This window comes from Phyllobates terribilis, unplaced genomic scaffold, assembly GCF_046119375.1.
Source record: "Phyllobates terribilis strain yellow unplaced genomic scaffold, ASM4611937v1 Scaffold_5__5_contigs__length_657084704, whole genome shotgun sequence".
Classification (NCBI taxonomy): domain Eukaryota; kingdom Metazoa; phylum Chordata; class Amphibia; order Anura; family Dendrobatidae; genus Phyllobates; species Phyllobates terribilis.
Window position 1 is genome coordinate 239,513,804 of NW_027362765.1, and position 12,753 is coordinate 239,526,556.

Below are 12,753 nucleotides of genomic sequence, written 5' to 3' on the forward strand. Positions count from 1 at the left end.
TTACAGCAGGGGATCACAGAGGATTCATTTTGTGAGGTAAAATATTGTTTAAAAACAGGCAGTAAAATATTTTACCTCACAAAATGAATCCTCTGCGATCCCCTGCTGTAACGTCAGTATTGTCTTTTCCTTCCTCCCCTGCCCAGGAGATGTGGTATGTTCTGTACACGGTCAGACACTGTCAATTTTTAAAATAAACTTTTGTTCGTGGGAAAACCCCTTTAACTCATGTTTTTTAACACGCTGCTATTATTTTGAACAGGTGTAACTCTTTCACTTAGGGCGCAGGCAGAAGGCCGTATTACTTGGACGAGGATCGCATTGCAATCCTTGGACTGGCCGTTAGCTCTTCTGACCTTAACATGACAGCTGCATAGAAATACATGCTGTCATGCTCAGGTCAGAAGAGCCGACAGCCAGTCCGAGGATTGCAATGCAAGTCTTGCGTAATTAATACGGCCGTATGACTGCGCTCTTATAGTTTTTCTCTGTAAGTTCCACTCCAGCTTTTTACATACAAACATTGATGCAAAATACTGACATGTGAATAAGCCCTAAAGCTAAGTTCCCATGTTGAGTATTTAGTGCATTTTTGATGCTGATTTTCTGCAGCATTTCAGCACTAATTAGCTAGATTACTTGCGAGAAATACAAGCAGATACGAGTATATATCCATCGTGCAATAACATCAGGGAGGCGTCTGACTGATTCCAAATTAATTCTGCTGCAGGACAACAACGCCAAATGTACAGCCTATGTCATTAAGAACTATCTGCAGAGTAAAGAAGAACAAAGAGTCCTGGAAGTGATGATATGGCCCCCACAGAGTCCTGATCTCAACATTATTGAGTCTGTCTGGGATTTCATGAAGAGACAAGGATTTACACAAGCCTACATGCACAGGAGATCTGTGGCTTGTTCTCCAAGATGTTTGGAACAACCTCCCACCGAGCTCCTTCAAACACTGTGTGCATATGTATTGAATTGATGCTTTGATTTTGTTATGAAGGCAAAGGGTGGTCACACCAAATATTGATTTGATTTAGATTTCTATTTTGTTTATTCGCTTTCTATTTTGTTAATTGATAACAATTAATTATTAAATCTTCTATTTTTGAAAGCATTCCTACTCCGTAGCATTTTTTCCACATCTGCCTAAAACTTTTGCACAGCACTGTATATTATATAATCATATTCTCACAAAGCTTTAGAAACAGGTCATTTGGCACGTGGTACCATATTCTGGCAAAGTGCTTGATTACGTGCCATACATTATACACATTTCTTCTGCTCATGCCTTCCCAAAATGTATATTTTGTCATAATTGAGGCCATGTACATGGGCAGGCTGACACAACAAATGCACGCTTCTTGAACTATGCATGGGCTATGAGTAGCCACGCTTCATACTGCCCTTGTCCGTGGCTCCATCCCTGACAATATGCACATAGAGGAAGGTCTAAGCAGCAGAAAATCAGGTGCATGATGAGCACTATGTGAGAACCATAGCAAGAACAGCTGATCCTTGAGGATATGAGTAAAGTAGGGGGTTTTGCCACCAAGTATTAAGTGTTGTTTGCCAGTGGAATCAAATACTTATTTCTCACTGCAAAATGCAAATAAATGTTTCTAATTTATACAATGTGATTTTCTTGATTTTTTTTTTCGGATATTCTATCTCTCAATGTTAAAATTAACCTACCCTTAAAATTATAGACTGTTCATTTCTTTGTCAGTGGGCAAACTTACAAAAACAGCAAGGGATCAAATACTTATTTCCTTCACTGTACATGGGCATATTATCAATGGAATTCATTTCCTTTAGTGCCATGTATGGCTCAACACCAAGAGTCTTATTTGAAAGTGCCTTTTGACCTCTAAAAGATTGGAAACTTCTCCCCTAATGCAATTTATTAACCCAAATGGGTATCATGGCTGTAGGAATTAATAAGAGGTTCATGAGTTTCACTGGCAGGTGCCCTGTTTCTTTTTGAATGTGATACACTTTGCCTTCAATCTGCTGCATAGAAATGATTAGGTTCCATCAACTGAACCATTTTCTTATTTAACCAGGTTAAATCTTACGGAATAATGTATTTTTGGTTTTAGTGATAAAAATAAGTGTGTGCTTAGTCACATTTCTGTGTGTCCATATCTAAATGTTGTTGGGCTTGGGCAGAAGTCTCCACTGCTGATAGATCTTGAACTATTGAGGATCTAGTTTTTTGCCAATAAGGATGCCAAAATAAACTGCAAATAATTTTCAGAAAAATGCATTTATTTAAATCCACAGGAGAAAATTCAATGCACCTTCAATGTCCATACAAGAGTGCTGTATTTAATCTTCCCAGTATGCAACCCTGATTCCCACCCCATTGCAATTGCATAACATTGTTTAAGCCATTCAGATAGGCGGTGAACAGTCATAAACTCCTTATTGTTCACTGGTGCCAGCTCTTCTCACACACACATACACACATGCACATTTGTTCCCCTTCCACGTATCAGAATCCAAGTGAAGCCACCTACTTAACTCTTAACACCAGCGGAGTATGCAACACTTTAAGGACTCTGGCAGCAAAGGCTTAATATAGTCTTAAAAATACACCTCTTTTTATAATTTTTCTAGCAGCACCCATTCACGTAACACCCGACTCTAAATATATTTAGATCTTACATGGTTTGTTCTGGCATCCAACCAATGGAAATATAAAGAAGCAGAGCTATGAAATGCCCCTGGTCCCAAATAACCTGTGGTCATCATATTTTTCTAGAGGTCAATACAAACCAAGTCAGATTGAGAGAACACATTGCACATTATTAAGAATTGGTCATTTCATATGATATAACATATCTTACTCAGGCTGGTCACCAAAGATCAGAAGTCAGAATAAAACAAAAAAAAAATATATTTCAAAAACATAATTTCTTTTTTTGCTTTCATCTGTAGAAAAATAAGTACAAAAGTTTCATTTTTTTCTGTCTCTTTAATAAGTACTGTACATGTGATTGAGGAATAGGGAAAGGGTCTTCTCTAAGTCCGAGTTCATGCTGTCCCGTAGACCATTCTTCCAGGATTCAGTAGAGAAGTTGTCTTACACTGGAGGCTCTGAATCCCTTTGTTAGACATGTAAACGTCTGAACGCTCTCCTCGTTACATGAGTTCAAGGTCAGATAAATGTAAATATAAAAATGGATTGGTATATCTATATGTAAGTATATAATGTACACAAGTCTTTCAAAGTTCAAGATGGCCCCATTATTGTAAATAGGAATTCATGGTGCTCCAGTCATTGAGTCCTGGAGGGAATTCTTCATTGAGATCAAACAGCTGATCTATGTTGGAAGAGTTTGAAAGGTAGTCATTCCTACCCTCATCCCATGGGTGCTGGAGAAATGAGGTGGCCAGGAATGTCTCATCAAAATCCAAACTATTTTGAACTGCTGCTTGATCCTGGCCCATAGGATACCACTGTTGAGGACAGTTAATGTGTTTACCGTGGACTGTGAGGTCAACAGATTGGCTAACTGGGCTTAGTGGTGGTGTAACTTCTAGGTCCTCAAACGCTGAGAAGTTGTCACTTAGGTTTGAGTCAAAAATGACTTCCCAGTCAAAATCTCCTTTCAGGGGCCCAAGTTCTGTCTGGTCATCATGGGACAGCATAGGGGAACTGGATAAGCGGGGAGTTTTGAACATCCTCTTAGGCAATGGCTGCTTGCGCTTGTGACCTTTGTTTTCTGCCATGTTCCACACGTGTTCTCCAACAGAATTCCAGTTTTGTTCACCTGTTGCTTCCTCAAACTGTTTCAGCAGTTGGTGGGACTCAGAGCTCACATTCAAAGACCAGACAGAACCCATATTATTATCAGAAGAAGTGGACTGGGCTCCGGCAAAAGCTGGGTGGATCTGGACCGGTGGCAGTCGTCTCTTCTTAATGGCACCATTCATAAGTCGGTCAGCATACTGTGGATCAATCTTCCAAAACCCACCTTTTCCTGGTTCGTCTTTCTCTCGAGGAACTTTAATGAAGCACTTATTGAGCGACAGATTGTGTCTGATGGAATTCTACAGAAGAAAGAAATCAGAGGAGGGTCAATATAAATCCATCGTATGCATTAGACAATATTGTTCTTTTTGAATTCCAATGTTGGAGACTGAGTTGGCCGAGCCACGTACTGAAAGAAGAAGCCATAGTTTCTTTTTGGGTTGGACTTTTGTTTTTTAGAAGCTTCCAGTAAAATAAAATAGGCATAAAAATGAGTACATTCCTTTTTTTCCCCTTTATCCTAAGTCTACACCCAGCCCCCAACCACAGGGATCCCGGATCTTCCTGATCCGCTATTTACTGTTTAATGAAATTTAACAAGGGGAGAAAAACCGAAACATCCCCCTCCCTCCCTTTTTCTATTCACCCCCCTCCCTTGTGGGACTTTGGATGCTTATTGCTTGGCCAGTTAAACATATTTATCATTCTTGCCTCAGCGGTCTCCATCCTCACCACCTGTGTGTGTCTGCGATGCCCCCCCACCACCAGTGTTTAATTAAACCAGTAAAGTCTGAGACTAGCTGGGGGAGTAGTTTTCATTATCCGCCTTGAGAAAGTTTATGGTCTTTCAAGCTTGTTTATTTGTTGGGGCAGAAGAATTAGATGGATATAACAAATAGATAGATAGATAGATAGATAGATAGATAGATAGATAGATAGATAAAAAATAGATAGATAGATAGATAGATAGATAGAGATTTGTTTAAAGAAGCTGGGAAAGGGGGGTACTTCTAGTTTCCCCCTTTCCGGTAATCTTCCCCTCCCACCTCACTGTACAAGATTTCCCCCATAAACCAGCCTCGTCTGGTCCCTCCCAAGGACCATCTATTACCAAGAGACAATGCAGTGTCAGGGCCACACAGATTCTACAGAACAGAGGGAGGGAAGGAGCTGACACCCACAACCTAATAGTACACTGATATATGGTTGTGTAGTTACTGACCCTCTATAAGGACCTACTTTGACCCTACATTATATTAATCATTGTGATGCAGCCTTTTCAGGAACACCAACCCGTATTGTGCAAAATTTGGGAAAGGACAATTTTATTGCCTCAGTTTGATGGATCACAGGGGTTAATGTAACGCTAGTGATGCTGTGGGATGCAGAATGTGCAAAATAGTAGCTCGGGAGTCACAGAACTAGAGAATAATTATACCCAGGGGAGGACGAGAAAGGCAGAGAGATGCCAACGGCATGCCTTATTGCCTCAAGACTAGGAAGGCTGCATTAGTGACAGATTTATGGGAAGATAAGGACGATTAAGGGTCATTTATGTCATGCAGAGCACAAAATTTCCTTTGTGAATATATAATTATAGAAAACCACTGAATCATGGACATGTTATAAGTTGTGGCATAAAGTATAGCATATTTTGATTTTTCATATTTACCTGCCAAGTAGGGTCTGCATGCCGGAAGTAGCAGAAGTTGTCTGTGATCCACTTGTAGATGGCGGACAGCGTAATCTTGGTCTTCTTGCTTGCTTGCATTGCCATGCATATGAGAGTGGCATAGGAGTATGGTGGCTTAACATGCGGGTTGGTCTTGTAGTCAATCTCTTCCATGGGTTGAAGTCCCAGGTGGGCAGCCCTTGAGGTAGACGATGATGTCGGCTTGCCCGGGGTGTGAGGCATTCCTAAGCAGGCAGGATCAGCAGCCAGTGGAGAGCAAGGGGCAGCAGAACCTGGTAGATGACGGTAGCCTTGGGGGTCTACAGAGGATGAGGGGGTCTTGCCCACATTGGCATTGATAATGGAGAATTCTTGTAGCCACTGAAGACTGGTGAGACTGTCGTCCAGGTTGACTGAGCTGGAGAGGGGCTCATGTCCTACCTCCCCTTCTGTCTGGTAGGCCAGCCAGTTATCTGCCATGTCTGTGGGGACAGCAGTGGACAAGTCAAACATTCAGGAGGCCCCAGTGGTCCGAAGACTTTTCCTAAAACAAAATAATATAAGTTTTAGAGAAGAAATCCAATGACGCAAGCATGGATTATAGGTGAGGTGGTATACCATGTATTTTTATGCCGTGATCGTCACATTATTGCTCCCCAGCTGTCACACAACCTCAACACCCAAATTTCAGCTGCCAGGGGAGGTTATAATTTGTAGATTTGCAACAGTTAGATAGCAACTTTCTGGCGAGGCATGTTGGGAGTTGTAGTTTCACAACACCTATAAAGCGGCAGTTATCATATACCCGGAGTATACAATAACATTCATGTTCTTAAAGTCTCACAAAAAAGAAATACATGCATAATGGAAAATAAAGGGTTATTTGGACAAGATTTTGGTACCAAGGACGACAACGATGGGGACGATTGTTAATTTGAGCAACGAAAAAACCCCTTCTTTATGAGATCACTACCAGTTTCTCCATTTATCCCAGTCCTGGAGGTAACAAGCAGGAGTAGCTGTAAACTTTGGGTAACTTTTACCCTGAGGAATGGGGAGAAGGTTTATGCCATGCTGATAGTACAAGTCCTTCTGGCTGAAAGAAGCGATCTATTCAGGGGCGGGCTGATTAATAGTCACCACACGTCTGCCCATCCTCTGCCATGCCAAGCCCTAGGTGCCCTCCTGCCAACCCACAGCCATTTTGTTCTCATTCTGATATCTGCCCATTCTATACAGCAGCTGGCAAAGATCAGCAGACCAAGCGCTGCCCCATAGGAGACCCATAATGATGGACTTAGCGATCACTAACCTAAAGGGGGTGGATGGATCTTGTTACCTGGCTGGCAGCTGATCAGGAGGCTTCAGGCTGGACACGAAGCTTCTAGAAGACGCAGCAGAACTGCAGAGGAGCCGCAGATGAGTTATTGCCAGCTCTTATCTACCAGCGTCTCCTGCCAGGCATTAAGTACCAGCGGCTCTGAAAGGCTTCTCTCGGAACTATGGCAACGCTCCGCCCGTGTACACAGCTTCCAGCGTTCCGATTGGCCGGTGAGTCTCCATGGAGAGCGCAGTCATGCCGCCACGCCCCCTCCTGTGGCTGCGCGCTGTGTCTGGCAGGACAAGGTTGGCATGTTGGCAATATACATGGTGAGGGGCAAGAAGGCAGCGGGGAGGGGCTGCTCTGCATTCTCCATGCTACATTGCCTTGTAGAGTGTGGCAGCCTGCTGGGGGCGCTGTTAGTGGGATCTGAGCTGTAGCTGGTGCCTCTATGTCAGCCACTCATGCAGCTGCCCCTATAGAGGGTGCAATCAATGACTAGACCGGGGGGGCTCACCCTCTACTGTGTTCTCCTATATAAGTCAGCGTAGCTTGCACTGAATAGTCGCCAATCATGGGTTAAACCAGGCTGCTGAGATTTTTGGGGGGTGGTAAATCGATCGCCCCTTATTGTAAACTTATTCTCTTGCTAATATTCGCCAACTTTGTAAGTTACAGATTCGCCTCATTTTACAGCATTTTAGCCATTATTATTTGTAGGCTCGTCCGAAATCCTACTCAAGTTCTGATAAACCCCCGCAGGTGTGGGAGGTAGATTTTATATGGAAGGTACATATACGGTTAATGTGTAAAGCCTTATTTCGGATGGGATCTCAGACGGCACCAGTTATACAGAGATCGGAGGCACATCAGACTGATTTGTGTGCTGGAGAAGTTTTAGCCATTCGCATTCTCTCCCAGTTGTTATATCTGGTGTTCTCACTAGTATATAGCGCTGTACACACTGTATACAGATGTGGGGAGGCAGGGATATGCATGCTCATGATGGAGAAGGACAAAGTGGGGGTTACAGTCTGTGCCCCAGGAAAACAATTTCAGTTAACGCAGTCATTGGCCTCTATTCTGCCTGGCAGGCGCAGTGGCCGCCCCTCCTCTTCTTTTGGTGACAGCCCTGTCCCCTCTGTGCTGTGGCATAGCAAAAGACCCATTCATTTGGGTTTTTTCCCATAGGCAAAATATGGGATCTGAAAAGATCCCCCAAAATACTAGGGGAGGTGGAGGGTGGTGTGATTGGAGGAATGCCAAAGACATGGCACCTATTTGCATAATAAGGGATTGCAGGCAATTTACCCATTCAGTTCTGCTGACATAACTGAAGTGTGGGCAAAGGTGGCCTGGAAAATGGGTTAACTGGATTTGTGTTAATACAGAACTGCGCTTCCCTTCCTTGTGCTCTGCATTGTATTCAGATAGTTAGTACTTCTTCTGGAACAGTTGCTTTCGGATGGTAAATTGGCTCAGATATTTCCACTAAAATCACCCTCCAAAAAAGACCCCACCATGTTGCCCCCAGCAAGAGCCCAGTGAGCAGGTACCAGCCTTATCTCCCGCTGTATCTGCTGCCTTTTCCCTCTCTCAGTGCTGGACACCAGGACAATAATATCCTTTTATATGCGTGATTGACCAATTTACCACCCGGGGATGAGCCCAACTTCCCTCTTTTACACCTTCATTATCTGTCTTTGATCACTTGCACTGAGGTGAGACAGATGTGACCTGTACTAGCCATAGACATAGGATAACTGGCCAGTTATCAGCCCATATACAGTTGAATTTTTCTCAATATCTGACATGAAATCAGAATAAACCTTTCCCGTTTTAGGTCAATTAGGATTACCATAATTTTTAATATTTACCAAATGCCAGAATAATGAGAGACAGAGAATGTTTTAAGGCATTTTTATTACTTACTGCAAAGTCAAAAGTTTACATACACTAAGATTACTATGCCTTTAAACAATTCTGGACTGCCCATATGAGGATGTTAACAGTTTATTTTTATCAATTAACAAAATGCAAATTGAATGAACAAAAGAGAAATCTAAAGCAAATCATTATTTGGTGTGACCAGCCTTTGCCGTCACAGCAGCATGAATTTTCCTAGGTACACATGCACAAAGTCAGTGATTTTGTAGCATAATAGGTATATGAGTAACACATTTTTATCAAACATGGTTATAATGATCATCATTTTCATATGTAAGTCAAAATTTTAAACTGAAACAGAAACCGCTGTGTTGGAGGCTTAAACTCGGTGAGGAACAGCCAAACTCTGCTGCAAAGGTGAGGTTGTGGGTCTTCATGTCATAGGGCATACATCATGGCAAGACTGAGCATAACAAGACCCACGGTAGTTATAATGCATCAGCATGGTCTCTCCTAGGCAAATATTTCAAGAAATGGGTAATATTGAGGACCATAGACACAATGATTAGCCAAGGAAACTGATGAAAGATTCATCATGCTAACTCAGAAGATACTCAGCAATGCTATCAGCTAAGAACTGGCAACAACAAGTGGAATCCACCTACAGCCATCTACTATTTGAAGAAGTCTGGCCAGATGTGGTCTTCATGAAATAATTGTGGCCAAAAACCATACCTTCCACATGGACACAAGGTCAAGCAACTCAACTAAGCACAAAAACATAAGAACTGGCGTGCAGAAAAATGGCAGCAGGTGCTCTGGTGTGATGAGTCAAAATTTGAAATATTTGTTTGTAACAAAAGTAAGTTTGTACAATAATAAGTGCCTGCGGGTGACAGTGAAATATGGTGGACATTCCTTGCATGTTTGGGGCTGCATGTCAGCAAATGAAGTTGGCGATATGACCAGTATTAATGGTGTCATCAATGCTGAGAAATGCAGCCATATACTTATCCATCATCCAATACCATCAGAGAGGCATCTAATTGGCTATAAATTTATTCTGCAGCAGGACAACAACCCCAACATATCGCCAATGTCATTAAGAACTATTTTCAGGGTAAAGAAGAAGGAGTCTTGAAAGTGAAGATATAACCCCCACAGAGCCTTGATCTCAATGTAATTGAGTCTGTTTGGGATTACATGAAGAGACAGCAGGATTTGAGTAAACCTACATCCACAGAAGATCTGTGGTTTGTTCTTCAAGATGTTTGCAACAACCTCCTTGCTGAGCTCCTTCAAAAACTGTGTACAAGGTACCTATAAAAGAACCAATGCTGTTTTGAAGGCAAAAAGTAGTCACATCAAAGATTGATCTGATTTAGATTTATTTTTTGTTCGTTCACATTTAATTTTGTTCAATGATAAAAAAACAATTACCGTATTTTTCCTATGGGCATGGGTTGTAGTGAATATTCATGGTCTTTAATAGCGGGTACACAGACCGCAGAGCGGCAGCAGGAGCAGTGAATGGTCACTGCTCCCCACGCACAGTCTCGGCGTGGGGAGCAGTGACTATTCCGGCAGAGCATCTCACATTTTAAGGGCGCATGGCAGTTTACGCCATGCGCGGCTCACACAGCAGTCGGCAGCAGAGCAGGACGCAGCATTGGAGGAGAGAGGAGGTGAGCATAATTGTTTATTTTTTTGTGTGCAGTGTGATGGGGATCAGGGGGTGCCAGCATATCAGGATGGAGGGGTGGCAAGCATACTAGGAAGAGGGGGGGGCCATATAAATACCAGGATGTGGGATGAAGGGTGCCATACATACCAGGATGAGGGATGAAGGCATCCATATATACCAGGAAGAGGGATGAAGGGTGCCATACATACCAGGATGAGGGATGAAGGGTGCCATACATACCAGGATGAGGGATGAAGGGTGCCATACATACCAGGATGAGGGATGAAGAGTGCCATACATACCAGGATGAGGGATGAAGGGTGCCATACATACAAGGAAGAGGGATGAGAGGTGCCATACATACCAGGAAGAGGGATGAAGGGTGCCATACATACCAGGATGAGGGATGAAAGGTGCCATACATACCAGGATGGTGGATTGGGGTGCCATACATACCAGGATGGGGATGAGGGGTGCCATGCATACCAGGATGGGGGATATTAACAGAATTGGGGGATATTACCCCTATAACAGTGTCAGCAGCAGACCCCCTCCCCCTTAACAGTGCATCATGACCACATTTTTTGCTTAAATTTTTTTTTCTTTTTTCCTCCTCTAAAACCTAGGTGCATCTTATGGTCCGTTGCGTTTTATAGTCCGAAAAATACGGTAACATTTCTATTTTTGCAGCATTTTTTCCTCACCTTCATAAAACGTTTGTACAGTGCTATATTAGAAGGGATCCTGGATGCTGGGAAATGCTCCTGAATTTGGATGCTGCAGGTATACGCATGGTACGAATATTCAGCATCATATAGCTCAAACATATGTGCAATGCTGAATACATAGAAATCCCAGGCTTCTTTCATGTTCTTTAGACCTGTGTAAGGTAATAGGTTTCACTGTATGGTAATACACAGGCTGTACTTCCTTCTCTCTCATGTGTGCCTTCACAGCTTGCATTTGAAGAAAGCAAACAACAGAGGACTGCAAGGATTAACCATTTCCAGGCTGTATTCCAGTACCATAATCTAACTTTGGGCCTTCCAAAATGTCTTAAGACAAGAAGTGTAACTTTAATACTTGGGTTAGGTATGGTATGGAGCCTTCTTCTAACCTCATCTAAAGTTGACAGTCAATGCAAATCTATAGAATATATTGTTTTTATATTGTCACGTGCAGAGGAGAATCCATGACAACATCCTAGTGGAATCTCATGTTGGAGCTGCTTCATACCATCACCTCCCTCCCAGCAGCCTTGATCCTTAATGCCGTCTCATGTCTTGCAGGAGAGAGGGCACTATGTAGTAGGCGAGCAGTCATCTTCTGATGTGCCAGTGAGGAAACAGATCAACAGGATGATTTTTTAACCCTTCTGACCCAATTGTTTTTTTTCTTAGATAAGTAGCGGCATAAGTGCTTGGTAGCCACTTCTCTCTGTTCTCATAATAGAAATTAAATAGCCATTCATCCTACCCCAATGGGAATGATTACTATTGTTCTTCCAACAGTTATCTCATGCCATTGGTCTTTTCCCCCTTCACTTGTGATTGTGGATAGAGGGGCCTGTACAGGCTCACATAGCAGATAGAAAAGGGGGATAGGGTTTAGTCTAAGCTGGGCCTCCTTCTCACGGCCCCCATAGCATCTACATGGGCTGTGTGCTCTTGTTTGTATTGTGAGATGTCTCCAGCTAGTCTGATTACATTATTGTGCATTGAGAAATCCCTTCACTGCCTTCTTCCAGTCCTGCTATCTCAGGATGTCCGAGCTTGTTCTAACTATTAAAGGCCATTAGAAATAAAGGAAAAAAAGTATTGTTACAATACCCCTTGTTTGAATTTGATGGACATGTGTCTTTTTCAGTTTTAGATTACCATAATTTTGTAACCCAAATTAATGTACATTGTGACCCCATAGGGTACCAAAATGCATAACAAATAACCAAAAAAAAACCAAAGTGTGCCACTAACGAAATAATAAACAAATAAATCTATTTAAAAAATCGAGTTTTATTTAAACATGATTAAAAAGCAACGGGCGCGTGTAGACCTCGATTGTAGTATGAAAGACTAAAATTTGGTGGGTGAGCACTGTGGGAAGCCCCTATAGACTATTATATATGTATATATGTATGTACAAGCATACAGCAAGGTACATGCATAAGTAAAATACCAATTTACATATACATACTTACATGTACATACAGTTGAAACCAGCAGTTTACATACACTATATAAAAAGACACATATGCATGTTTTTCTCAATATCTGACATAAAATCAGAATAAACCTTTCAATTTTTAGGTCAATTAGGATTTTTATTACTTACTGCAAAGTCAAAAGTTTACATACATACACTAAGATTACTATGCCTTTAAACAATTCTGAACTGCCCATATGATGATGTCATGCGTTTGGAAA

The 12,753-nt window shown here is 42.1% G+C and overlaps 1 protein-coding gene across 3 annotated transcripts; it reads right to left on the reverse strand.

Annotated features, from left to right (window-relative positions):
• Positions 1-2,476: 2,476 nt before the first annotated feature.
• Positions 2,477-6,931, reverse strand: FOXJ1 (forkhead box J1). 3 transcript variants are annotated; one of them, XM_073683941.1, is made up of 3 exons: positions 6,778-6,931; positions 5,439-5,982; positions 2,477-4,065 (listed from the first exon to the last, which is right to left on the reverse strand). In XM_073683941.1, the coding sequence occupies exons 2-3, from the start codon at positions 5,949-5,951 to the stop codon at positions 3,259-3,261; spliced, it is 1,320 nt and encodes a 439-aa protein (XP_073540042.1). In that variant the 5' UTR covers positions 5,952-5,982; positions 6,778-6,931; the 3' UTR covers positions 2,477-3,258. The 3 variants fall into 3 exon arrangements, with proteins under 3 accessions (XP_073540042.1, XP_073540043.1, XP_073540044.1); XM_073683942.1 differs by having other exon boundaries at positions 6,751-6,927; XM_073683943.1 differs by lacking the exon at positions 6,778-6,931 and adding an exon at positions 6,412-6,550.
• Positions 6,932-12,753: the final 5,822 nt, after the last annotated feature.

Excerpts from the sequence above, each read along its gene's own strand:
- FOXJ1 (XM_073683941.1), bottom strand. The coding sequence starts at position 5,951 with ATGTTTGACTTGTCCACTGCTGTCCCCACAGACATGGCAGATAACTGG. Across the intron at positions 4,066-5,438 it reads ATGCAGACCCTACTTGGCAG|AATTCCATCAGACACAATCT; the intron begins GTAAATATGAAA and ends TTTCTTCTGTAG.